At 42.7% G+C, this 25,243-nt stretch overlaps 1 protein-coding gene across 1 annotated transcript; it reads right to left on the reverse strand.

Moving 5' to 3' along the window:
• Positions 1–198: 198 nt before the first annotated feature.
• On the reverse strand, positions 199–16,475 carry LOC311525059 (torsin-1A-interacting protein 2-like). The gene is made up of 5 exons (XM_084636813.1): positions 16,318–16,475; positions 15,002–15,177; positions 10,496–11,065; positions 8,586–8,675; positions 199–6,790 (listed from the first exon to the last, which is right to left on the reverse strand). The coding sequence occupies exons 2-5, from the start codon at positions 15,033–15,035 to the stop codon at positions 6,006–6,008; spliced, it is 1,479 nt and encodes a 492-aa protein (XP_084492939.1). The 5' UTR covers positions 15,036–15,177; positions 16,318–16,475; the 3' UTR covers positions 199–6,005.
• Positions 16,476–25,243: the final 8,768 nt, after the last annotated feature.

The raw sequence follows: 25,243 nt of genomic DNA on the forward strand, positions 1-25,243 counted from the left end.
TGTAGTGCCATTGAAGTCACGGAGCAATGTTGACTTACACCAGGTGAAAACCTAGTCAGCCCGTTATCTTTCCCTGAATCTGGCCTGAAAAGTTCAGACAGGTTCCACAGCTGTGAAATCTCACAAGTCCATATAGAATCTTCCAATGTCACCTGCCCTGCCTTGAATGTTTCTGTTCGACAATAGACGCCACTCACATTTCTAGTTCAACACTTTTATTGGAACAGAGGTTCAGGTCCCTGATGATAATATTAACAGCATGAGAGAGTCCAACTGATGTGTACGCTTTCTGAAAACAGGAGTTCAAAAACACCAGTGCATGCAGGCTCAAAGACGACTATCTTGGAGCCCCTCCATAGTTGCTGATAAAGCTGCTTCAGTTGCCCTGTTTCCCACTGGCTTTCAAATACAAGCTGATTTAGTGTTGCACGGGATTGCTGGGTTCAGCAACTGCCTGCTCCAAAGCCATAGAAGTCCCGTGGAAAGGCCATGATTGCCTTAAATCAGCAGTGGAGGGGGTCCCAGGTATTCCTCTTCAGCCATCTGTCTGTCTTATCTCCAGGTTTCTCTCTCTGGTGAGGGTGTTACTGAATCCTCCATCACACATCAGAAGACCAGAGTAAATGACTGAGGTTTACATTTGGTAATTGACCATCTGAATGAAAAGGGCATATTCTTTGGAATCTATGGAATACAAATGCACAAGCTTCAAGTGTATAGTTTGCTAAGATTGGACCAGAAGCCAAGCCCCAATATAGAGTTAATGCTGACTGCTGCCACCAGTGTGACAGAAAAAGACAGAGCAGAGTGTGTTAAGCATGCAATATCTGAGGGCAGGTGTTGCAGGGAAGCAATACACTAGCCTTCCCCATCCACCCACATGGAATCCCAGTGACTCAATGAAACTCCACGTAAGCACAATGGTCTACCCATGCTCAGTTGCAGTCAGAGGCTGATCCAGAACAGAAAGACACTCTATCTTCACTAAGCTTTGGATCAAGCTTTGAGATGGGCTATGTTAGCATAGGACCTGCCCTGACCTCTAAGTATGGCTCTGTCCTATACAACAGATTATCATGTACGTGCACTAAAACTCACTAGAAATATATGAACAATTTATAAAAAGACCAGGGCTTCAGTCCAACATTTAAGTCTTTGTTGGGTTCTTTTACAACCTCATGATGTATTTTTTTAAAAAACTACTTTAAGAAACACAAGGAAGTTTTTCTTTAAAAAAGCATAAAATCTCTCTGCGCTGCAACAACTCGACTGGTTCATGCTCATGGGCCACATTGTCCACAGGGCCTTATGTGCCTGAGAATCATTCCTTTCCATTGCACAGAAGACAATGCAGTAGAAACTGAATACATAAAATTGTCTGTGAGTGGCACTTGACTGTTAGATGTTAATATTTTTTCAAATCATTGAACTTGCGCCATAGACTGCTCTCTTGCCGATTATTAAGTCAAAGCAAACAATAAATCCCAAGCCACGCAGAAAAACAAAAAAGTGCTTCCTTGTTGAGCACTTCTTTGATTAAAAATAAAAAGCATCCAAGTTCCCCCTACCCCAGATTTTGTACAAAAATGTTCCTTGGACTGGACCCCTTGGTTTGCTGAGTGTCAGCACAGAGAGAATTTTTACAGCCACAGTTATTCATTGTTCTCCTTAAAACCTGGATAGCCGAGTGTTAGGATGATGATTGCATCCCAAGGAACACTTCAGAACACTAGCCCACCTTCTATAGTAAAACCTATTTCCATTCTGCAGGGGAGAGAAAACCACGTGCTTTTCAATACAAGAACTGGATCACATATAAAATGCCAACTACTTTGGAAAAATGAACAACAGTCCCAAGTCATGTCTTGAAATGGCCGGTCGTGCTGAAAAGCCACATCCAATGCATTCTGTTTGCAAGGATAAAAGCAGACATGCAAAATTGGGGCATGTGCTCTTCCCCCCACCCCACAAAAATTCACTGTCTCAGTCCTGAGATTTGGAAATGCAGATGGGGCTGCATCCCTGGGGCTGCAGTGAAATGAGTGAATACTGTGAGCTGTGCTGTGAGTCAGCTTAGTCTTCCTTTGGAATGGTTCAGCAAGGCACCACTGGTGTGTGACACAGGCAGCATTGGTGTACAGTCATTAGAGGGTATTTTACAAAGTTACCCATCTCAGAGCGTCCAAGCATTTTCCTGTTGTTACTTAATTCAGATATAGTCTATGCCTTTGTGAGGCCTGTCTTGGGCAGTTCACCTTGTTTGCTTGGTTCTTCAGCCCACATATAGATTGCGCCCATCACAACGCGTCTTCCATTTGGGCAGTTATACTTGGAAGTAAGCTCCACTCCTTGCCACAGCCTCTTCTTTTCCAACCAGAAGAGACTTGGGCCCTGATCTTGCAATGTGATCTGTACATTCAGACTCTCTGTACCCACACAGGTGCAGGGAGTCTGCCTGCAGAGATCTCATTGCAGGATTGGGGCCTTAAGAGTTTTAGCCTAGTACCCTGAGTCCCCTCCAGCATGAGTTTAGTAGCTCTTCTCTAGACTCTTTCCAGAATGCATCAGTACCTGTGGACGTAACATGCTCCAAAGTGGCTCACGCTCTCCCTATGTTATGGACAGAAGATGATGTGCAATAATGCATTGGTGTGCACCAAGCTGGGGATCCATAAGCTTTCAAACAGTGAATAAAGTATTAGCTTGTTACCACCCATCAATGCACTCAGTTCCGCAGCCATATGAAGCACTCCTATTACTCTGAGTGGCTGCTCCCACGGGCTGGTGAGAAGGTGACCTCTCCCCGTGCAGAGAGATCCTATTGCAACGTGTCCTATAGGGGCTGAAATAAATACCTCTATTAACAAATGTCTAGGGAAATAAAAGTTAATCATAAAAGCTATTTATAGAGAGATCTGGAGGCAACTGTGAATTACAAGATTATTATGTCTGTTTGCTGTTACCAGTGACATTACAAACCATTGGCCGATCACCCTTCCCAGGGCTCTGGTGGGGGAGGAAATCTTCCTGAGAAAAGCCCTTCCCAAATTTCTCCTGTCCCCATCCAGCTTCCACCTTCTTGTCCCCCGAACCTCCACAGGATCTGGGGATACACTGCTACAGTGGTGGCTGCGACTTCCCCTTCTGTATGGGAGGGAGCAGGCGTGCAGGTGGAAGGTCCCCTCTGTACAGATAAAGGATGAGGGAAAAGATTTTGCAAGGAGCAGAGTGTGAGTGGCCTGGGACATCACCAGTGACACAAAGAGGCCATTACAGCCTTGCTCCTGAAAGTTATTTTCTTTTAAAGGGGCTGTGATAACTGGCTGGCTTGGTGTCCATAAGGTGTGATAACTGAAGGGTGTGGAGGGTAGCTCCCTTATGGACACCCAGCCAGCCAGTTAGCTGTAAAATTCCTCTTGGTGTCTGTTCTTTGCTTGCTTTATCTGTAAAGAGTTAACTAGCCTACAGGTAAAAGAAAAGGAGTGGGCACCTGACCAAAAGAGCCAATGGGAAGATAAAACTTTTTAAAATTGGAAAAGAAACTTTCCCTTTGTCAGTTGTTCTCCAGGCTGCAGGAACACGGAGCAGCAATGCTGTAAACAGCTTTAAGCCAGGTATGATTATAGATTATCAATTCATACCTCCAACCTACTTATCTGAAGCCACAGATATGTAAGTAAAATTAGGGAATGTCTAAAAAGACGTGATTAGGGTTATTTCTTTTATTTCTTATTGGCTTGTAGACTTCTCTGTGCTAACTCCAGATGCTTTTGTTTGCTTGTAACCTTTAAGCTGAACCCCCAAAAAAGCTATTTTGGGTGCTTGATTTTTGGAATTTCTCTTTTAAAATCTAGCAAAAGCCTAAGTTCCTGATGTATTTTCTTTTTTTTTGTTTTGTAATAAAATTTACCTTTTTTAAGAACAGGATTGGATTTTCGCTGTCCTAAGAGATTTGTGCATATGCTGTTTGATTAGCTGGTAGCAACAGCTAATTTCCTTTGTTTTCTTTCTCAACTCTTACCCTGGGGGAGGGCTTGAGGATACCTCACAGGGAGGAAATTCCCAAGTGCTCCTTCCTGGGTCCAAGGGAGTTTTTTTGCATCTGGGTGGCGGCAGCATTTACCAAGCCAAGGTCAAAGAAAAGCTGTAACCTTGGGAGTTTAATACAAGCCTGGTGTGGCAAGTATTAATTTTTAGAATCCTTGCGGGCCCCCACCTTCTGCACTCAGGTGACAGAGGGGGGATTCAGCCTTGACAGGGGTTATGTCAAGTTAAACATTTTAAAAAAACCAACACAACAACCTTCCTTCACCTGTGTTTTAAGTATCATCCTAGTTTAAATAATCTAACTGAATTTTAAAAATCTAATCTGGTTTTAACACCATCAAGTTAACTACCTTCTTGCATTTCTCTCAGTTTGGACAATGAAATCACTTTCTAGTTAGTTTCGTTTTCAGGTTCTCTTGCACAAACACAATGATGTGGGCTGGGTTCGGATGCTCTGACTCACCTTGAATAGTCCCTTGCTCCATCAAATAGTCCCTCTGAAGTCAATGGGCCAGATGCTCCAGTGTGATAAGGCCCCTGTGCACTATGTAACCAGTGCAAAGTGGGCTAAGAGGATGGAGATGGCCTGTGGAACTCTCTGCTTGTGGAAAGCTGGCAAAGTCATCTCCATCGCCAAACTGCACCAATAGGACATCTCGTTCTATTTAACATGAGCAAGAGGATCCGGAATCTGGCCCTTGGTTTGCAAATACTAGGTTCAGAAAGGCCTTCCACTGGCATTTTTAAAAAATCTTGGAAAAATCTAGTTTGGTTTTAGGTTTTGTCTGATACAGTTTGGGGGCAGATTTGATCTGACAGGTTCCCTTCTTAGATAATATGGATCAATATTTTATCAATCTTTTCTCTCCCATTACTACTCCCCTGCTCCTTTCTCTACCTGTGTTCCCTACCTGCTACTTTTCCTTCTTCTCCTTCTCCCGCTTTCAGAGTGGCCTCTCCTTTAACCATTACCAAATAGTGTCACTTGAAATGCAGCATCGTCACACAAATCTAAGAATCTTGAGATGCACAGCAGCTGGGAGACTTGGCACCTTTCCATATACAAGGGCTTCAGATTAGATTGAAGTAGCTACTTCAATAATACCTTCAGATTTCAAAGTCTCCCTGTGGAATTTCTCAGCATACTCCCCTCCTCCTCTGCAGGAGGAGTCCTTAGAACCACTGTCAACCTGATATTTTTTTTAATTGACTACTACTTTTAAAATTGCCATTTCTGGTTGAACACCCTATATACAGTGAACCAGATTCTCAGGGAGCTGTGCTGATTTACAGCAGCTAAGGCTCTGGCCAGTATATCCTAATTTTCTTTTTAAAATATCTCTGAAGTATTTTTAACTGGGGTGTTCTGCTCCCCCGTTTCTTTCAGTCAGGGAGAAAGAAACTGACACTGCAAAGGAAACAATGAAATCACCTTTTGCAAACTGCTGTCAAATGTAAACAAATAGGGCGGGGGGGGGGAGAGGAGATAAATATTTCAACTTAATTGCTTCTGTCAGTTATAGTAACCTCCTGTGTTACATGTATCTATAGTAGGTCCAATCGTTTCCAGGAGGAATCTGCTTGTCAAGGTGATGTTGTCCCTTCAATAACCACTCCCCTCCCTGTCTATTCCCCCCATTGGCCATCATCTTCTAGCTGTGCAGTTAGCAGTTTAAAGCGCTAGCTCTTCCCATCTATTACTCCACAAATGGGAAGCATCATTCTAGTGTATATCCAACATGACTGGCTGAGATGGCTTAGCCAGTTAACGCCTGCACCATTGGGTCTCACTTTGAAAATTATAAAATCTTCCCAAGAGGTAAAAATAGATGTGACAGTGTCATGCTATTATAAAGTGAGCTCATTGTTCATTAATGGCGCCAGATCCCTGACTTAGTAGTGACTTGCCTCCTCAACACAAAGGCGTTGGCTATCGTGGAAGCTGATTTCATTCACCTCTATGGTTTGGTTTGGAAAGAACAGCCATTGTTCTCTATGGCTTTTACTGGATGGACGGGCAGGACCAGGTGGGAGATGCGGCTCCACAACCCACTCAGCTTGTCGGTGTCCATGTGGTTGTAGGAGCTGGGAGTGTTGGCATTGATGAATTTGGCCCAGAGGAAATCACGGACTCTCTCCTCAACCTGCTGTAGGTCCATATTAGCCTCCAGCTTCTCTTCCTCCAGCAGGACCGTTAAGAGCAGCGCCACGTCTTTGAAGGCTGCGCTCTCATGGTCGCAGTACTTGTAAAAGATCAAGGTGGAGCCAGCTGGCAGGGACTCAAACCGGTGCACCACTGCGGCCCTCTTGCCCTCCTCAAAGCCGGTGCTCAGCTCATAATCCACCTCCAGTTTAGCTTTGTCGCTGCTGAGCATGGCTTTACCAGCTCCGTCAATCTGGATTGTGCTGGCACGGAGTGAGGTGGAGTAGGCATCTGCAATACAGTTGCTCAGGCACTTTAAGGTTTCTTCACCTTCATGGGCAGCAGTAAAGATTAAAATAGCTGGTTCGGTATGACTGGAAGCGTTGAGATGCCTCTGCAATAATTTTCGCCCTCTAACCCACAGATAGGAGCTCTGGCCCGGAAATCTGTCCTTCAGCTGGTTAAACCCAGACAAGAAGGCCTCCAAGGCTGGATTTTTTGGCACATGGTCGGGCTGGGAAGTATAGTAGCCATTGCAATATATGCTGAGACAAACTACAAGTATCAGGACTCCCAGTGAAGCTGCAGGAGAGGCAAGACCTGTTAGAGAAGGTTGAGGGGAAGGGACAAGAGAAAGTGAAAGAGTCCGACATGAGTACAGTGGCATGCTCGAGGCTAGCATAGAGATATGCCTTTGTCTTTATCCATCTCCCAGACCCCAACACCTACTTTCTAATGGAAATGATGGGCTTAACACATCACCCTAGTGATGGCCCAGAAAATGTTTAATGTAGCACTGAAAAAGAACCCTCTTCCCTGAGGTCTGAGGACTTGCTCTGCCACGGAGCAGAGGGCCCTACAAATCCACAGACTGAGCTACGGCCCGCAGCTTTGGAACCATGGTGTGAGATCCTACACATTCCCTTGGGAAACTTCAGTCCTTTATGTGATTTATTGCCTTTTCCCCCTAGAATTTAATGCACCAAATCCCAATCCGACAGCACTTTTTCATAGCTGTTTTCTAATGCAGCTTTGTAGGCCATCAGTTTAGGGCACTCACTGGCGTGGTGGAGCTGCTGGGTGTTCAGCCTTCCAAAATCCAGTCTGCTTACTGATGCCGAAATACCTTATCTATCTAAGGTATTTATATGGTCCCCAGTGCTGTAGTGTCTGAGTGCCTCACAATCTTCAGTGGACTTATCCTCAACAGCCCCGTGAGGCTGGGATGTATTACTCCTGTTTTATGGATGGGAAACTAAGGCACAGAGACAGCAAGGCCCAGATCCGTAAGGGTATTTAGGCCCCTCACTCTCATTGATTTAAATGGGAGTGAGGCACCTAAATATCTTATCAGATCTGGGGCTAAGGGCCAGATTGTTAACTGTATTTATTTAGACATTGCTGTGCTCAGCATTGCAATGCCTAACTACTTGGAAGTCTAAATCTCTTTTTCAAAAGGGACTGTGGTATTTACAATCCTAAAAGCCATTGGATTTCGATGGGATTTTGGGCCCCTTAAGTGCCTAAATCACTTTTGCAAATGAGATTTAGACTCCTCACTCAGTCAGGTGGCACAAGGCTGAGCGCAGCAATGCCTAAATACCTTTAAAAATCTGGGCCTTAGGAAATTGCCCAAGATCCCACATGCAGAACAGAGGATTGAATCCCAGTCTCCCAAGTCCCAGGCTAGCCACCTAGCCACCAGACTAGCCTCAGCCTTTTAGCTCAAATCTTAAATAAAGATTTAGCAGCTTAACTTTAGTCACCTTTTCTTAAAATCTTTGCCAGTATTGCCGAGTACAAGTACCTTGTTGGGTATTTATTTTAAAGAGACAGTGGCCACCTCACCACGTCCCTGCAGGGAGAAGGGGACAAGTTACTTGGAAGGCCCTGTCATTGTTGCCAAGGCATGGTGCTGTGGGGCTGGATTATGGTGAAGGAAGCATGCCTTCCTGCACAGCGAGCAGGTCGTGTCCCTTCACACCTTTCCATGCCCTGGGAACTTTAGGGAAATCCCATGTACTATGGGACTGAGCCAGACACACCTTGGTTATGGAAGAGAGTTGCTTTCCATTTCAAACCCACTTCTCTAAAAACCCCAATAAACTAAATTTGCAGCAGTTTTCGCAAATCCCAGGCAAAAGAGTTAATCCACCTCCGCAAGAGCCTCCCGTCAACACAGGGGGTTAAATTGGTATAACCACGTCACTCAGGGGGTTGAATTTTTCACACCCCTGAGTGACGCAGCTATATCGATGTAAATTTGTAGTACAGACCTGGCCTGAGAGGCCTGAGTGAAAGATCTGAATGTGTTTCATTATCTGATCCTGGTTGCTGATTTTTTCCAGGGGAACTGTGAACAACGTAACCCATGAGGAAACCTTCCCGTTCTCACCATTGCCTAAAAAGGGCTTCTCCTTCTCTGGTGTTGCTTCCTGCCTGGTCTCTGTCTCTTGTGGATGGGCTTCAGCCTCTGACTTCACCACTGTGGGTCAGATATTTAAAAAAAAAAGGAGATGAAGTTTGCCACTCACTAGTAAAGTCAAAAATTAGTCTAATCACACTACTAAAATAAAGTCTGCATCCACAGAACACATGGCAAATCTGTGATACTGCTTTCAGCTGCAGATGCCTCTGCTCTGGGAGGCTGTCACCACCCTGCAAAGAATGGAAAGGAACATGCAGCTCTTTAAAGCCCCTCACAATTTCCCTTCTTCTCGAGCAGAAGAGAGTCCCACGGAGTGAGAATAAGCCAGCTGGGATCTGTGCTGAGCTAGAGATAGCTTCATGCCCACTCAGCTCTTTGGAAATTGCAGCTTGTCCCTGGTCAGCTCAGCCTCCAAATCTTGGGTAGAGCAAGAATCTTCATAACATGCTCCACCAGCAAGCATCAGTGGGGATGGGGAAGAGAGGCTGATGAGAGTTGTTTCTTACCCAGCTAAAGTCTCTGCAATAGCTGCAAAGCTGGGTGAAATGTCCTATGAACAGAAGCTGCCTTCTATTGTGATTAAATGCTTAAAGTGCGGTTCTGCTCTGAAAAGCCTCTGTGTAAGAACTGAACCTTCTCAGAATAGCTCTGCTCTTGGTGTGTACTCAGTCAGACCTGCTGAGTTTAGTGACAAAAGTATATTCTTGCTGCTCATTACTTCTGAACCACTGCAGCCCAGAGAGAGTGAGCTAGAGCAGCAGTTCTCAGCCAGGGATCCGGGGACCCCGAGCAGGTCTCAGGGGGTCTGCCAAGCAGGGCCGGCATTAGACTCACTAGATCCCAGGTCAGAAAGCTGAAGCCTCGCCGCCCTGAGCCCTGCCACCTGGGGCTGAAGCCGAAGCATGAGCAACTTGGCTTCACGGGGCCCCTGTAGCATGGGGCCTCACGCAATTGCCCTGCTTGCTACCCCCAATGTTGGCCCTGGCTTTTATACAGGGGTGCTGGAACAATTTGTACAGTGGGGGTGTTGAGAGCCATTGAACCAAACTGTAAACCCTGTATATGATGGAAACCGCTTCAAGCCAGGGTGTGCAGCTGCTGCACCCCCAGCTTCCCTAGTTCCAGCATCTATGCTTTTATATGAAGAAAAACAGTTGTTGTGGCACAGCTAGGCCATGGAGGTTTTATACCATGTTGAGGGGGCCTCAGAAAGATATAGGTTGAGAACCCCTGAGCTAGAGTCTGTTCTGTCTTATGCATCATCAACAGGATTATCACAAACTTTCAATCAGTCACATTTGTGTGTCAATTTACTGAAGGTAATTCGGTTGAACGGGTGTCACTGAGGTCACACTTTGGCCTGCAGAACCTCTTCTGCTGCTGGTGGGGGTGATGATACACAAGAAGGAAATAACTAGGGCCAGTTCAACATTTTCCATTCAGAACTGTTTTTTCCAATGGAAAATTGGGGTTTCAATGAAACAAAACTATTCATGAACAAAGCCCCTGGTTGCTGTGAAGACTTTCAACTTTTTGTTGGAAAAAACAAACCTGCAAAAACCAAAAAAGAGTTTTCATTTTACAATTAAAAGTCTAAATTTTCCACAGAACAGAAACTCATTTGCTGACCAGCTGTAGAAGCAACTGTGTTGACTCTGAGGCCAGAATGAGTTTGCAGGACTGGCAATCTGGGAAAACATCTTCCTACTTGTAAACCCGGCACATGTGATCTGCAATCCTTGACTGAGAGACAAACCCCTCAATGCCATTCTTACAAAGCCGCTTTTCAGAGATTAACCACACATTAAATTGAAGGCAAGGGATCTGCAGACCTTAAACATGGCAGCACTTTGTCGTGCAAACTACTGTTGACTCACCTTCAGTCAAGTGTCTCTTCCGCGCAGTGTCTTGGGGTCTCTCTTCTTCCTTGTTTGAGATACTCTCTTTCATTGATTCCAGGAAGTCTGCAGATGAAAGTGTGGTTTCTTGGATTATGGGATCTTGTGGCTCTGCACTGGGGGTGGATACACTGTTCTCTTCTGTTGGGGGTTCCCCTGTGATTTTCTCCTCCAGAGCTACTGGCACTGAATGTGTTTTCCTTTCACCGAAAGAAGATACTGTGTCTTTGTCCAGGGAATAGTCTGGTAAACCCATTGGGTTAAGGTTCAGAAGGCCTGGAGACTCCTTAGTGTATGTTTTCAGAGAAATTCCATCAGAACTCACTGGCCTTCCCTCTGAGGAATCCTCTTCATCTACTACGGAGGAGCTTCCAGACACACTGTTTGTCTCTTGGGGACCTAGCGTTTCTATTTCTAAGGAGGTTTTCAGTTGGACAGAGCCAGAATCTTCAATCATCTTTTCTTGGTGGGTCCTCAATACATTTTCACCTTCTTGGACCTGGGGAGTCCTCTCCTCCTTTCTTCTCATCAATTCTTGGGCCAGATAGGCTGTGGGATCAAAAGTCAAATACTGTTTATTTTCTTTAATATAAAGGTCAAGAATACTGAGTTGCCGACTAGTTTTCTACAAACTCCCACCAAAACTCCTAGTCCTATATGTTCCAAAACTGATACACAACAAGAATGGTGATGAGATTCCCATGACTCCTCACCACCAATGAACTACACTGGGCCATCTTCATAGAAGTCTCAACCTGGCCTCTAAATTTGTGCCTGCCACTCTGCAAATACAATAATTTGTTCACGCTAATGGTCCTGCAAAGATTGGATCCTGACTATTTTAGAATTTTACCCCTCTTTCTGTACTCTACACCCAGCTGTCAAGATCAGCCAGGACATTTAAATGGTCACCGAGAGTCTTAGGTGGAAGTCCCTTGACTCTGAAAGTATAGTCCATCAAATTGCAGGATCTGTAATAAGGCCTAACTATGTATCTGGGGTTTCCTTAGTCGGTAGGTCAAGGAGAAGAGGATGTAGATTATGTTTTGTGGTTTGGGGAGTTTCCACTAGTGATGTTGACATGGTAGCAGATTGATCTGAGTGATTTCAAAACATTTCTTTGTAACTACTGTATATAAAAAATATAACTTGCTTCTGCTATATTTCTGATTCTTATTCATTGACTTTCCGTGGCTGTTCTACCAAAGAATTTAGGTTTGTTTGCAGAAACAGAAATTTAAAGCAAATATTAGAGAATATTTGCACAAAGGAAGTTTTGAACTTGTAAATATAAGTATCTGTGTTAGGAACCTGAATCTTAGACTTCCAATCAGGGAACAAACAACAGGGATAAGTGAGCTATAGGATGTAGCAAAACTACCCAACATGGTTCAGATTTCAAATACTAAATATTTGCAACAACCAGCTCACAAAAAATCTGCAGATTAAGAACTATTATCATATGGAAATTATTCAGCAAATAATTTTGAATACAAAATAAATGTGACAAAATTGTAAGATGCTCCCAGACAATTCAAGAACAGGGAAAAAATATATCTTTGTTGAATACAATCTTTACTAAGAATTACCCACTGAATTCTATTAGCATTGGTGTGGACTGAGTAAAGTGATCTTATGTGTTCAGAAGTTCTTTGGGGGGCAATGGGGACTGTCATTTATCTGTTTTACACTAGCACAGTGGTTCTCAAACTTATTTGATTGTAGCGTGGTATGGGAGCAGTTTTAATGCAGAAAGGACCTGATCAAGAATTTCACCCTGTAGTGTTTCTCAGCAAAAGACTGTCTGAGAGGGAAAGCAACTGGTCAGTCAGTGAAAAAGAATGTTACACCATTGTCTATGCCCTGGAAAAGCTACGCCCGTGTGTTTGGGGACGGCATTTCCACCTGCAAACCGACCATGCTGCACTACAGTGGCTTCATACCACCATGGGAAATAACAAAAAACTTATTCGGTGGAGTTTAGCTCTCCAAGATTTTGATTTCGACATCCAACACATCTCAGGAGCTTCTAGCGAAGTGGCTGATGCACTCTCCCGTGAAAGTTTCCCAGAATCAACTGGTTAAAATTGTCCTTGAGATGTGGAAAATATTGTTAGTCTTTATGTACTTGGTAGTATATTTAGAGGTGCATGTGTCTTATTAACTCTGTTTTTCCTAGAGCTCAGGAAGAAATCCCAGCCAGCGTTTCACCCTAGCTGAGATTGGGGGGCGTGTCATAAATATAAAGGGAAGGGTAAACCCCTTTAAAATCCCCCCTGGCCAGAGGAAAAATCCTTTCACCTGTAAAGGGTTAAGAAGCTAAAGGTAACCTCGCTGGCACCTGACCAAAATGACCAATGAGGAGACAAGATACTTTCAAAAGCTGGGAGGAGGGAGAGAAACAAAGGGTCTGTGTCTGTCTGTATGCTGCTTTTGCCGGGGATAGAACAGGAATGGAGTCTTAGAACTTTTAGTAAGTAATCTAGCTAGGTATGTGTTAGATTATGATTTCTTTAAATGGCTGAGAAAGAAACTGTGCTGAATAGAATGACTATTCCTGTCTGTGTGTCTTTTTTGTAACTTAAGGTTTTTGCCTAGAAGGATTCTCTACGTTTTGAATCTAATTCATTGTGTCTGTTGTAGTTTACACCTCCCAACACACCAGCACAAATACTGATAAAAATAATCAACTTGCAACTCTCACTAAATATGAAAAACAGTAAGGCACTGATTCAAACAGAGCCAACGATCCATTGTCATAAGAGCAAAAGCAACACTGCAGTTGTGATTGATGCTTACAAAGAAAGGTGCACCCAGCGTCATAGCAAACGGATTAACGCACAAATGGCAACGACTCTGTAGAATGCTATTCATACTTACCAGAAATCCATCAAAGGCACAGTGCTATCTGAGGATCTGATATGTCTGGAGGAATCAGCTTTGCTAGTTATTCATTGCTGTGGGTAAAATGTGCACTTTTTTTTCCTCCTAAAGCTTCTCAGGCCCCTTCCCCCCCCAATTTGAGACCCTCTGCACTAGAGAATAAAAGTACTCAGTGCACTAGAGAATAAAAGTACTCAGTATACATAGAAACAAAAATAAATTCTCCAGTTAGGCTTCTGAATACTCAAGTTGTGCACAGGTAGTTAGTGTGAGGATCATTCTGTTTTACATATGTAAAATCTGGGGCCAGTGGGCTAGAGGCCATGTGTTGAACAGTTGGTCTATTATGTGACCAGCTATAATTTCCTGGTCTCTGGGTTCTGTGGAATTTGGATCTCAGAACTGATCCAATTCTTCTTTGTATAGAAAACATGTCCCCTACAGGGGTTCTGGAACAATTTTTATAGTGGGGGTACTGAGAGCCATTGAACCAAACTGTAAACCCTGCATATAATGAAACCACTTCAAGCCAGGGGGTGCAGCAGCAGCTCCCTCAGAGCCCCTATTTCTAGCACCTATGTCCACAACATGCTCAATTCTCAAACATAACCATATGCATGTTCTTAGGGAAACTGGGAACTTTAAATTCAGTTCTGCTTCCATTATTTAGTTCATCGGCAATAAAAGTCACTTTGTTAATTGCCCCAACTATTGGCCTGTGGGACCCCTGCCCGCCCCCGCTCCACAAGATTAGACTTTCATTTAGGTGCTTGAAGCTTGATTATTTCAGAGGTCAGGAAGAAATTCCCCTCTATCCTCTACAGCAGAGCACAATTAGGTAACCGTACTGTGTTAATGTGTTGGAGGTGCAGGGCTGGAAAAGGTTCTCTTGTTCTGAAGCACTGGGCATTGATCATTGTCATGGATAGAACCCTGGACATAGGATAGATATCTATGGTCTTGTCAACACAGGGATGGCTTGTTCTCACAACAGTCTGAAATTCAGTTCCGATGAAGTGAGCTGTAGCTCACGAAAGCTCATGCTCAAATAAATTGGTTAGTCTCTAAGGTGCCACAAGTACTCCTTTTCTTTTTGCGAATACAGACTAACACGGCTGTTACTCTGAAACCTGTCAAACCACTAAGTTTGCTTTAAGTCTGAGAGAGACCAATAGTGACTGTCAGGGGCTTCCTTTTATTGAACTGGAAATACAGAAATGAAACATGCTTTTTCCTTTCCAGGTTTTAGTTTCATTGAGGAGATTTTCTCTTCTGGTGTGTCTGAAAATGCTAGGGACAATAGCACTGGAGACATGCATGGAACTCCCTTAAGACTCAGCTTTTCAAGGAGAACTTTGTTTAAACACAGATGCTCCAGCGCAGGTGTGTGCATTCCCCCCACCCCCGGAATCCAGCCCATCCCTGCAAGCGTTTACCCACTGTGACCCAACCCTATTCTTAAAGGGCCAGCTCCCATTTCCCTTATTATATCACTAGTAACAATGACAAATACAACAGTACACAAATATTCAAAATTATTATTAAATATGAACCTATTTCTAAAACATCTATTCCAGGGCCTCACATTCACACCAAACTTACTCTGATGAGGATCCTGGTCTCCATTTTCTGCCATTCTCTTGATCTTTTGGTGTTTTGGTTTCTTGACTAGATTGTTACACTTCCTGGTTAGGTCATACAGATGCCTGCTATCTTCTTTTTGGTCCGAGTAGCTTGATTAGTCTCAACCAGCTCATGGAGACCAACCCCTGAGCCAACTAAATACAAAGAATAAAGCAATGACTCATACTGGGAAACTTGAGAGCTTCCCCACCACCACCACCAAAGCCATTAATAAAGCTGTTTGCAGCTGTGTGAAGCTGTTACCTTTATGATGGAATATACCGAGATACACCTCAGATAATCAGTGACATCTACAGACTTCAGGCCTAGTGCTGTTAACAAGCAGCTAATATGACTGTAAAGGTGTTCAACTGGGTCTATATGGGAGATCTTCAATTATGTTAAGATAACTCGACTGGAAAAAAAACATTTTTGCACATGTAGACCGAGCCCATGTAGACTAGGCCTAAGCTTTTATGTCTGAATCCCATTGGTGGGGCAGTGATTTGGGAAGTCGTACTGTACCTGTCAGTGATGTCTGTGTGGTCAGAGGACTTCAGTCTCCAGGGCTATCGCACCAGCAATTTAATCCACTCATTTAAAATACGTTTGAATAAAACTGCCACACACAGAATATAAATGCTGGGGGGCTGGGGGAAGATGTTGAAGGGAAAAGGAAAGAGGAGGAAAGCTCTCAACCTGCCAAGTCACAAGAATGTGAGCCTGGCTTTTGAACGCTATGTGAGGGAAAGACACAAATAACAGAGAAGAGCGATATGAGATTCAGTTTCTTCACGTAAGAAAGTTTTCTATTGTTTCAGTTTCAAGATGATGCATTTTGTGATGCCAATCATTTCTAGTCAGCACTAGTGAGCAGTGTATCCTGTCTTCAGACTTGGCTACCAGGAATGAGTAAGTACACGGGCAATTCAAAAGAGAAACTTTCTCTGATGGCAATCGGCTTGCATACAAGATTTCTGCTTAGTACAGGATCTATAGACACAGGACCAGCAGTCTGTGCCCTCTGTGCCTAATACAGAGTCTAATAAGATACTTCCCCACACCAGATGGCCTACCGTCTCTATTGTCATGCCCTCTAACAGAAGGCAATGCCATATTTGGAGTTAAAAAAACAAAACTGCTCCCTATGGAGGCAAGTGGTCAGATTTACAGCTCACATCCAGGAATTTCTGCACTCTGCCCCCCACTCCAATCCACCAGCTTTTGATTCCTCCTTTGTGTTATTTAGAAAGAGCAGGAAGTGAGAAAATTAACTCCAAGAGTTGAACACTTACTTGCTCTTAGCGGGTATTTCTTAGCAGAGGGGTTGTTACAGGTAGATCTAAACTGCTCCCTACCACAAACGTCCCCAGGACCCTTCAGTTTCGATATTAGAGGGAAAACAGATCCTCCGAAATACACACACCCATAAGCTCTTAATCCTTCCACTGTCAACGTGACAGTGAACTTTGCACCCATCCAGGGTGCCATAGTGTGGAATGCTGGGATATGTAGTTCTTCCCCCACTCTTTGACTACAGTCACGTTTCTTTGAATGAATAGTCCCTAGTCCTAGATCAGTCAGTGGCTTTGTTCTGATTACAGACATGTATTTTCAGGAAATCACTCATCTGTTTGGACTTATTTACAGAACTCTACAATTGTATAGAGCATCCATCAAAGAGACTGTATCACAAACCACTTTAGATGTTAAATAATAGAATTAAATTTATTGCATCATCATCATGGCAAACCCCAAAGAAAGGTAGCCTCCTTGCAGCTCAAGTGATACTCAGATGGATCTCTAGCTCAGTCCTTAAGTTGATCTGGCTGGATGCTTAGTCTTTGTCTATCATTCATAGCTCTGTGGTTTGAGCATTGGCCTGCTAAACCCAGGGTTGTGAGTTCAATCCCTGAGGGGGCCATTTAGGGATCTGGGGCAAAAATTGGGGATTGGTCCTGCTTTGAGCAGGGGGTTGGACTAGATGACCTCCTGAGGTCCCTTCCAACCCTGGTATTCTATGATTCATGACCTTATCGCACCACCGAATTACCATCAAGCAGCCTCCAACCCCAGATTATAGCCAGCTCAGTATTAACCTGTCTCTATGGGATACTGAGCAGGTGGCAACTGTTAAATACTTAAGAAGCATCATACTGCTGGAGGATGCTCGGAAGATGTGGATGCTTGTATAGCAGGAGCTGCTGCCATATTTCAAGCCCTTCAGTGATCTTTGTGGGAACATCATGACATCAAGCTTGCTATGAAGCTGCAGATCTATAGAACTATGGTTACACGAACTTTATTGTACAGCAGTGAGATGTGGATGCTGAGGAAGGCTGAAGAGAGTGGACTGATGTTTTTGATTCTTCATCAGCTGCTCCATATTAAGAAGCAGAACAAGATCAGCAATGAGGATATTCAGAACTGTCTCTGTCAGCCCTGGTGGCTTTCTTGGTACAGACCTATTATTAGAATGGAAGATCAATTAACAGAATTACAACAGAGGGAGAAATTATTAAGAGGCATAAGGCAAGGGAGAAAAGAGGTGATTTATGTAAGTAAAAAAAAATACGGAAGTAAAGACACTAAGACGTCACACTGTGGGCCATGTCTCCATGGAGTCAGTTCCTGTGGGCTGAAAAATGAAACTAGAACCAGTGGGGGGATTGGGAAGGGAGTGGTCCGCAGAGGGATGCGGCTGGAAAAACACTGATCTGTCAGTATGTACAGCATTGGCACAATGGAATCCTGATTTTGGTTGGGACAGAATAAATGCTACATAGTACAAATAATAAATCTGTGGTTATTTGCTTATTTTTCAATAACATGGGCCAGTGTAAAACAGAAAGTGGGAAAGAAAAAATCAGAGAAGCCAAGATTTATTGTTTTATTTTCTGGAATCCAAAACATGCCCCTTTAGAAAATAAAGTGTCCAGCCCTTTTCCTGGTGGCCTTCCCGGCAAAGGGTCACTTCATTAAGCCAGCCTTGTAGAAAACCAGGCTCCAGACTGGAGTAGCTGCAAAAAGGCTCACTTCAGTGTTAAAGGTGGGACCATTCAAATGTTACTATTATGCTAGGCAGCTTAAGAAGCAAAACTGAGCTGGAGTCAAGGGCCCTTTTGTTTTTAACCCCTTCACTGATCTTTTAACAAATTTTCAAAGCAGTCAAATTTTCAAAGCAGCTTCATCTATTTAGTCATACAAAGGAATGCACTCACAGAGGGCCTGTTATTTAGAAACTGGTTTGAAAACGTTCTCCTGTATATGAGAGCAGCATGCTTCTTCAACATGCAGCCATTCATCCATCGACAGGGCTGGCTGTAAGAATGAGCTATTGCTTGGATACTCAGCGGCTTAAGGGCTCGTCAACTCCTAGCAAAAGGAGAGGAGAAAGAAAAAAGCCAAAGCCTGATATGCACTCTTTGAATTTGGAGACTCACAAAATGGAAGGGCATAGCACAGGCTGAGATGCACTTAAGGAGAATCTGTTCTGTTCATGTTCTTATACATCTGGTGCATGGCTCACAGAGATATAAAATGTGTCTTTCTGTATCATGCAGCATAATCTTTTCCTTAATCCACATTTCACAAACAAAATGTATTTGCCACTCTCATAAATTAATAGATTTTAAGGTCAGAAGAGACCAATATAATCATCTAGTCTGACCTCCTACATAATACAGGCCATTGAATTCCACCTAGTAATTCCTCCAGTGCCAGGAATTTCTCCTCCCGACTGCACAAAAATGATTCCTCCCCACCCTCTGAATTAGACTGGCTAGAGATCGGACAATGCTCCTTCAGCCTTGGCATTTTTCCTCCCTTGTTAGTCCCCTCTCACACATAGCAATATTTTACTTTATTTCCAGGGGTGAGGAAGGCCAACTAGCTTCTTCACTGGACTGCAGTTTTGCTAGGCTGATGGTGCTGAGGAAGGACAAGGTCTGCCTTCTATCCCTTAGAGATATAGTAGATACCTTTACCATGCCCAACCTTTTATGCCTTGGGATATGTGGTTACAAATCAAGTGAGAACTCCAAACTTAGGGGCAACAGTCTTGGTGGAATATTTGCAGAATTGCATTGGCTTCCCAGTTATACAGTGCTGCATGCCAGGAGCAAAATCATACATTTGAACCAAAATTTGCATAAGGGTCCTGTGTTTTTGGAAGCCTCACATTTTGGGAGCCCAACTTCAGCCACATTTGACTTGATGTTCGGAGGTGCTGAGCAGCCACAACTTGAGCTGAAGTCAATGGGAGCTGCAGGTGATTGGTACCACTGAAAATCAGGCCTAAGGCGAGTTCAGTGAGACTACTTACATGTCCAACTTTTTGCACGATCGGCATTTTAATGTGTTGAGTACGTTGAGATAGATTTGAAGTGAATACAAGGTATTAAAGTCAGAAATAAAGATAAAACGCATTATGAACTTAAACTAGACTTGGTTCAAGGTAAAATTCTTACTAGGGCTGTCAATTAATCACAGTTAACTCACACGATTAACTCAAAAAATTAATTGCGATTAATCACACTGTAAAACAACAGAATACCAATTAAAATGTATTACATATTTTTAGATGTTTTTCTACATTTTCAGATATATTGATTTATATTACAACACAGAATACCAAGTGTACAGTGCTCACTTTATATTATTTTTATTACAAATATTTGCACTGTAAAAATGATAAACAAAAGAAATAGTATTTTTCAATTCACCTCATGCAAGTACTGTAGTGCAATCTTTTTATTGTGAAAGTGTAACTTACAAATGTAGATTTTTTTTGTTACATAACTGTACTAAAAACAAAACAATGTAAAACTTCAGAGTCTACAAGTCCACTCAGTCCTACTGCTTGTTCAGCCAATCATTAAGACAAACAAGTTTGTTTACATTTATGGGAGATAATGCTGCCCTCTTCTTATTTACAATGTCACCTGAAAGTGAGAACAGGCACTTTTTGTAGCCGGCGTTGCAGGGTATTTATGTCCAGATATGCTAAACATTTGTATGCCCTTTCATGCTTTGGCCACCATTCCAGAGGACATGCTTCTATGCTGATGATGCTTGTTTAAAAAAAATGTGTTAATTAAATTTGTGACTGAACTCCTAGGGGGAGAATTGTATGTCTTCTGCTCTGTTTTACCCATGTTCTGCCATATATTTCACGTTATAGCAGTCTCGGATGATGACCCAGCACATCTTGTTTGTTTTAAGAACACTTTCACTGCAGATTCGACAAAACGCAAAGAAGGTACCAATGTGAGATTTCTAAAGATAGCTAAAGCACTTGACTCAACATTTAAGAATCTGAAGTACCTTCCAAAATCTGAGAGGGACGAGGTGTGGAGCATGCTTTCAGAAGTCATAAAAGAGCAACACTCAGATGTGGAAACTATAGAACCGAAACCACCAAAAAAGAAAATCAACCATCTGCTGGTGGCATCAGACTCAGATGATGAAAATGAACATGTATTGGTCCTCTCTCTGCTTTGGATCCTTCTTGAGCAGAACTCATCATCAGCATGGACACATCCTCTGGAATGGTGGTTGAAGCATGAAGGGACATATGAATCTTTAGCACATCTGGCACATAAATATCTTGCGACACCTGCTACAACAGTGCCATGTGAACACCTGTTCTCACTTTCAGGTGACGTAAACAAGAAGTGGGCAGCATTATCTCCTGCAAATTGTAATCAGACTTGTTTGTCTGAGCGATTGGCTGAAGTAGGATTGAATGGACTTGTAGTTTTACATTGTTTTATTTTTCAATGCAGTTTTTTTTTACATAAGTCTACATTTGTAAGTTCAACTTTCATGATAAAGAGATTACACTACAGTACTTGTATTAGGTGAATTGAAAAATAGTATTTCTTTTGTTTTTTTACAGAGCAAATATTTGTAATAAAAAATAAATATAAAGTGAGCATTGTGCACTTTGCATTCTGTGTTGTAATTGAAATCAATATATTTGAAAATGTAGAAAACATCCAAAAATATTTAAATGAAGGGTATTCTATTATTGTTTAGCAGCGCGATTAATTTTTTTAGTCGTGTGATTAATCACAATTAATTTTTTTAATCACGTGATCAGTTTTTTTAATTGCTTGACAGCCCTAATTTTTACCAAATGTTCCTAGCAACAGGGCTGGCCAAATTCTCAGGTCAGAACCCCTCCCAAAGTCCAAAGGCTGTTTCCTTTGTCTTCTCAGGTGAAAAAGTGAGAGAGACACGGAGATGGACCAAGAGAAAGAATACCGTGGACGTCTTTGCTCCCCTCTTTTATGATCCAGTCACCCTTTGAAATGCATTTTACTGAGGGTTACCCCTAGATAGAGTTCCTTCCAGCTGTGAGGATGGACACTTGGAGTCTCATGATGAAAGAGGTTCCATGTTGTTGTTTGTAAAAATGCTAATCAATCTGTTCCTTCCCCCCTTTGCTACCAAAGAGTGGCCACTTGACTTTTGATGGCCAATCAACTTTGATGATACCTGGCTACAGGTATCAGCTTGCCCTTTGCTCTCCCCAGACTTGTGTGATAAACACATTTCAGTCATAACTTCAGCTTATGTTCATAACTTTATATATAGTGTTGTTACATGCATTTTCCCATTATATGAGTTATTAATTTTCAAATTATACCTCACAGGGCATATTTTGTACAAAGATTATTACAGTAGAGTGTAGGGTGTGAATATAGGAATGCATTTGGTCACAGAAGCTTGAAAACATAAAGCTAAACAGTTTTTGAGTTACAGGTGATTATAAACTATTCTGATTGGAAATGTTGAATTTGTCTAATTTTCTTTGTCTCCATCTAGCAAAATTATAACTTGTCACAATCCTGTTGGGTTTTGATAGGTGTGTATATATAGTGTCACTTAGCAACATTAACTTATTATTAAACTAAGGTTTTTGGGTGTTTTAGAAATATACACAGTAGTCCACTAGAAATGATTACACAAAGCATATCTTGAAGTGCTGCCTTTCATTTACAGTCAGTAACTCACCTGATTTAATTCTTGTAAAGCCCTTTGAGACCTTTGGATGAAGGTGAAATGTAAAGGTTTTACCTGCACATTTACCAGATGAATCTATGAAAGATTATAAATCGTTTACTAGATCTCTTTCTACCTCACTTAAACCAGAATAAATAGCTCTGTGGACTTAATCACCTACTCCTGCGTTTTTTACCTCTGTTACATCCTGTTGTGTTGCTTAATAAAACATAATGCTCAAATTCTTTGTTCTCCTATTCCATTTTGAAAGATTGACAGTTCATACATCTACTGCTGGCACGAAAGAAGGCATGCATAATTTACATAACAAATTTTCACTGGCTTCCAAACATAATTTGAACTTCTAGAGCACACTTGTACAACATTATTTAACATTTCTTTCTTCTTTAATAAACATCCCACTTGAGAGGTAGAGAGGCTAAGAAATGAAGAAAGCTATGATTCCATATTCTTGCTTAAGAAGTGATCAGAGCATATCCATATCTCCCCAAACACAATTTATAACCTTGCAGTATGAAAAAGGCATGGACCTAACTGTTATATATTCTAAATAAGACTTTGCTGCAGAAATTGCAGAAAGGAAATGCTCCCTTCCCTCCCCTCTTTCAGTAAAATGTAAGCTCTTCAGGACCTCTTCATTTTGGTTAAATTTGTCTTGCCTAAATTGTTTTTATATTCTTTGCTCAAATCCAGATGAACAAAATAAACCTAATAATGATCTTGAATTTATATCACAGCTTGTATCCAGAAGATCCCAGATAACTTTATATGCTGTACTAGTAAAATCCTCTGGAGGTGACACGTGTGTGTGTTTAAAAATTGTATTTTTAAAAATCAAACTTCCATACTGTATGCTATAGGAATAATACTGCTTTATAAAAAGAAAACGAGTACTTGTGGCACCTTAGAGACTAACCAATTTATTTGAGCAGAAGCTTTCGTGAGCTACAGCTCACTTCATCGGATGCATTCAGTGGAAAATACAGTGAGGAGATTTATATACACAGAGAACATGAAAAAATGGGTGATATCATACACACTGTAAGGAGAATGATCACTGAACATGAGCTATTACCAGCAGGAGAGTGGAGGGGGGGACCTTTTGTAGTGATAATCAAGGTGGGCCATTTCCAGCAATTAACAAGAACGTCTGAGGAACAGTGGGGGAGGGGGAATAAACATGGGGAAATAGTTTTACTTTGTGTAATGACTCATCCACTCCCAGTCTCTTTTCAAGCCTGAGTTAATTGTATCCAGTTTGCAAATTAATTCCAATTCAGCAGTCTCTCGGAGTCTGTTTTTGAAGTCTTTTTGTTGTAATATTGTGACTTTTAGGTCAGAGATCGAGTGACCAGAAAGATTGAAGTGTTCTCCGACTGGTTTATGAATGTTATAATTCTTGACAGCTGATTTGTGTCCATTTATTCTTTTACGTAGAGACTGTCCAGTTTGACCAATGTACATGGCAGAGGGGCATTGCTGGCACATGATATCATATATCACATTGGTAGATGTGCAGGTGAACGAGCCTCTGATAGTGTGGCTGATGTGATTAGGCCCTATGATGATGTCCCCTGAATAGATATGTGGACACAGTTGGCAACGGGCTTTGTTGCAAGGATAGGTTCCTGGGTTAGTGATTCTGTGGTATGGTGTGTGGTTGCTGGTGAGTATTTGCTTCAGGTTGGGGGGCTGTCTGTAGGCAAGGACTAGCCTGTCTCCGAAGATTTGTGAGAGTGATGGGTCGTCCTTCAGGATATCCTTGATGATGCGTTGGAGCGGTTTTAGTTGGGGGCTGAAGGTGACGGCTAGTGGCGTTCTGTTATTCTCTTTGTTGGGCCTGTCCTGTAGTAGGTGACTTTTGGGTACTCTTCTGGCTCTGTCAGTCTGTTTCTTCACTTCAGCAGGTGGGTATTGTAGTTGTAAGAATGCTTGATAGAGATCTTGTAGGTGTTTGTCTCTGTCTGAAGGGTTGGAGCAAATGCGGTTGTATCGTAGAGCTTGGCTGTAGACAATGGATTGTGTGGTGTGGTCTGAGTGAAAGCTGGAGGCATGTAGGTAGGAATAGCGGTCAGTAGGTTTCCGGAATAGGGTAGTGTTTATGTGACCATGGTTTCTTAGCACTGTAGTGTCCAGGAAGTGGATCTCTTGTGTGGACTGGTCCAGGCTGAGGTTGATGGTGGGATGGAAATTGTTGAAATCATGGTGGAATTCCTCAAGGGCTTCTTTTCCATGGGTCCAGATGATGAAGATGTCATCAGTGTAGAGCAAGTAGAGTTGGGGCATTAGGGGACGAGAGCTGAGGAAGTGTTGTTCTAAGTCAGCCATAAAAATGTTGGCATACTATGGGGCCAGGTGGATACCCATAGCAGTGCCGCTGATTTGAAGGTATACATTGTCCCCAAATGTGAAATAGTTATGGGTGAGGACAAAGTCACAAAGTTCAGCCTCCAAGTTTGCTGTGACATTATCGGGGATACTGTTCCTGACGGCTTATAGTCCATCTTTGTGGGGAATGTTGGTGTAGAGGGCTTCTACATCCATAGTGGCCAGATTGGTGTTTTCAGGAAGATCACCGATGGATGGTAGTTTCCTCAGGAAGTCAGTGGTGTCTCGAAGATAGCTGGGAGTGCTGGTAGCGTAGGGCCTGAGGAAGGAGTCTACATAGACTGGACTTCTACATAGAGTGCTTCCGCCGACGTGTGCGGGCTGAAATTGTGGAAAAGCAGCATCACTTGCCCCATAACCTCAGCCGTGCAGAACACAATGCCATCCACAGCCTCAGAAACAACTCTGACATCATAATCAAAAAGGCTGATACATGAGGTGTTGTCGTCATCATGAATAGGTCGGAATATGAACAAGAGGCTGCTCGGCAGCTCTCCAACACCACTTTCTACAAGCGATTACCCTCTGATCCCACTGAGGGTTACCAAAAGAAACTACAGCATTTGCTCAAGAAACTCCCTGAAAAAGCACAAGAACAAATCCGCACAGACACACCCCTGGAACCCCGACCTGGGGTATTCTATCTGCTACCCAAGATCCATAAACCTGGAAATCCTGGGCGCCCCATCATCTCAGGCATTGGCACCCTGACAGCAGGATTGTCTGGCTATGTAGACTCCCTCCTCAGGCCCTATGCTACCAGCACTCCCAGCGATCTTCAAGACACCACTGACTTCCTAAGGA

Source organism: Lepidochelys olivacea (assembly GCF_965140295.1).
Source record: "Lepidochelys olivacea isolate rLepOli2 genome assembly, chromosome: 8".
NCBI lineage: Eukaryota > Metazoa > Chordata > Testudines > Cheloniidae > Lepidochelys > Lepidochelys olivacea.

What these genes read in the sequence shown, in the direction of transcription:
- LOC311525059 (XM_084636813.1), bottom strand. Translation starts at nt 15,035, where the DNA reads ATGGCAGAAAATGGAGACCAGGATCCTCATCAGA. An exon ending in AGACCAGGATCCTCATCAGA is followed by an intron (nt 11,066 to 15,001) that starts GTAAGTTTGGTG and finishes TTGATCCCACAG; the next exon opens with CCTATCTGGCCCAAGAATTG. An exon ending in GAAGCCCTTTTTAGGCAATG is followed by an intron (nt 6,791 to 8,585) that starts GTGAGAACGGGA and finishes CTTCTCTAACAG; the next exon opens with GTCTTGCCTCTCCTGCAGCT.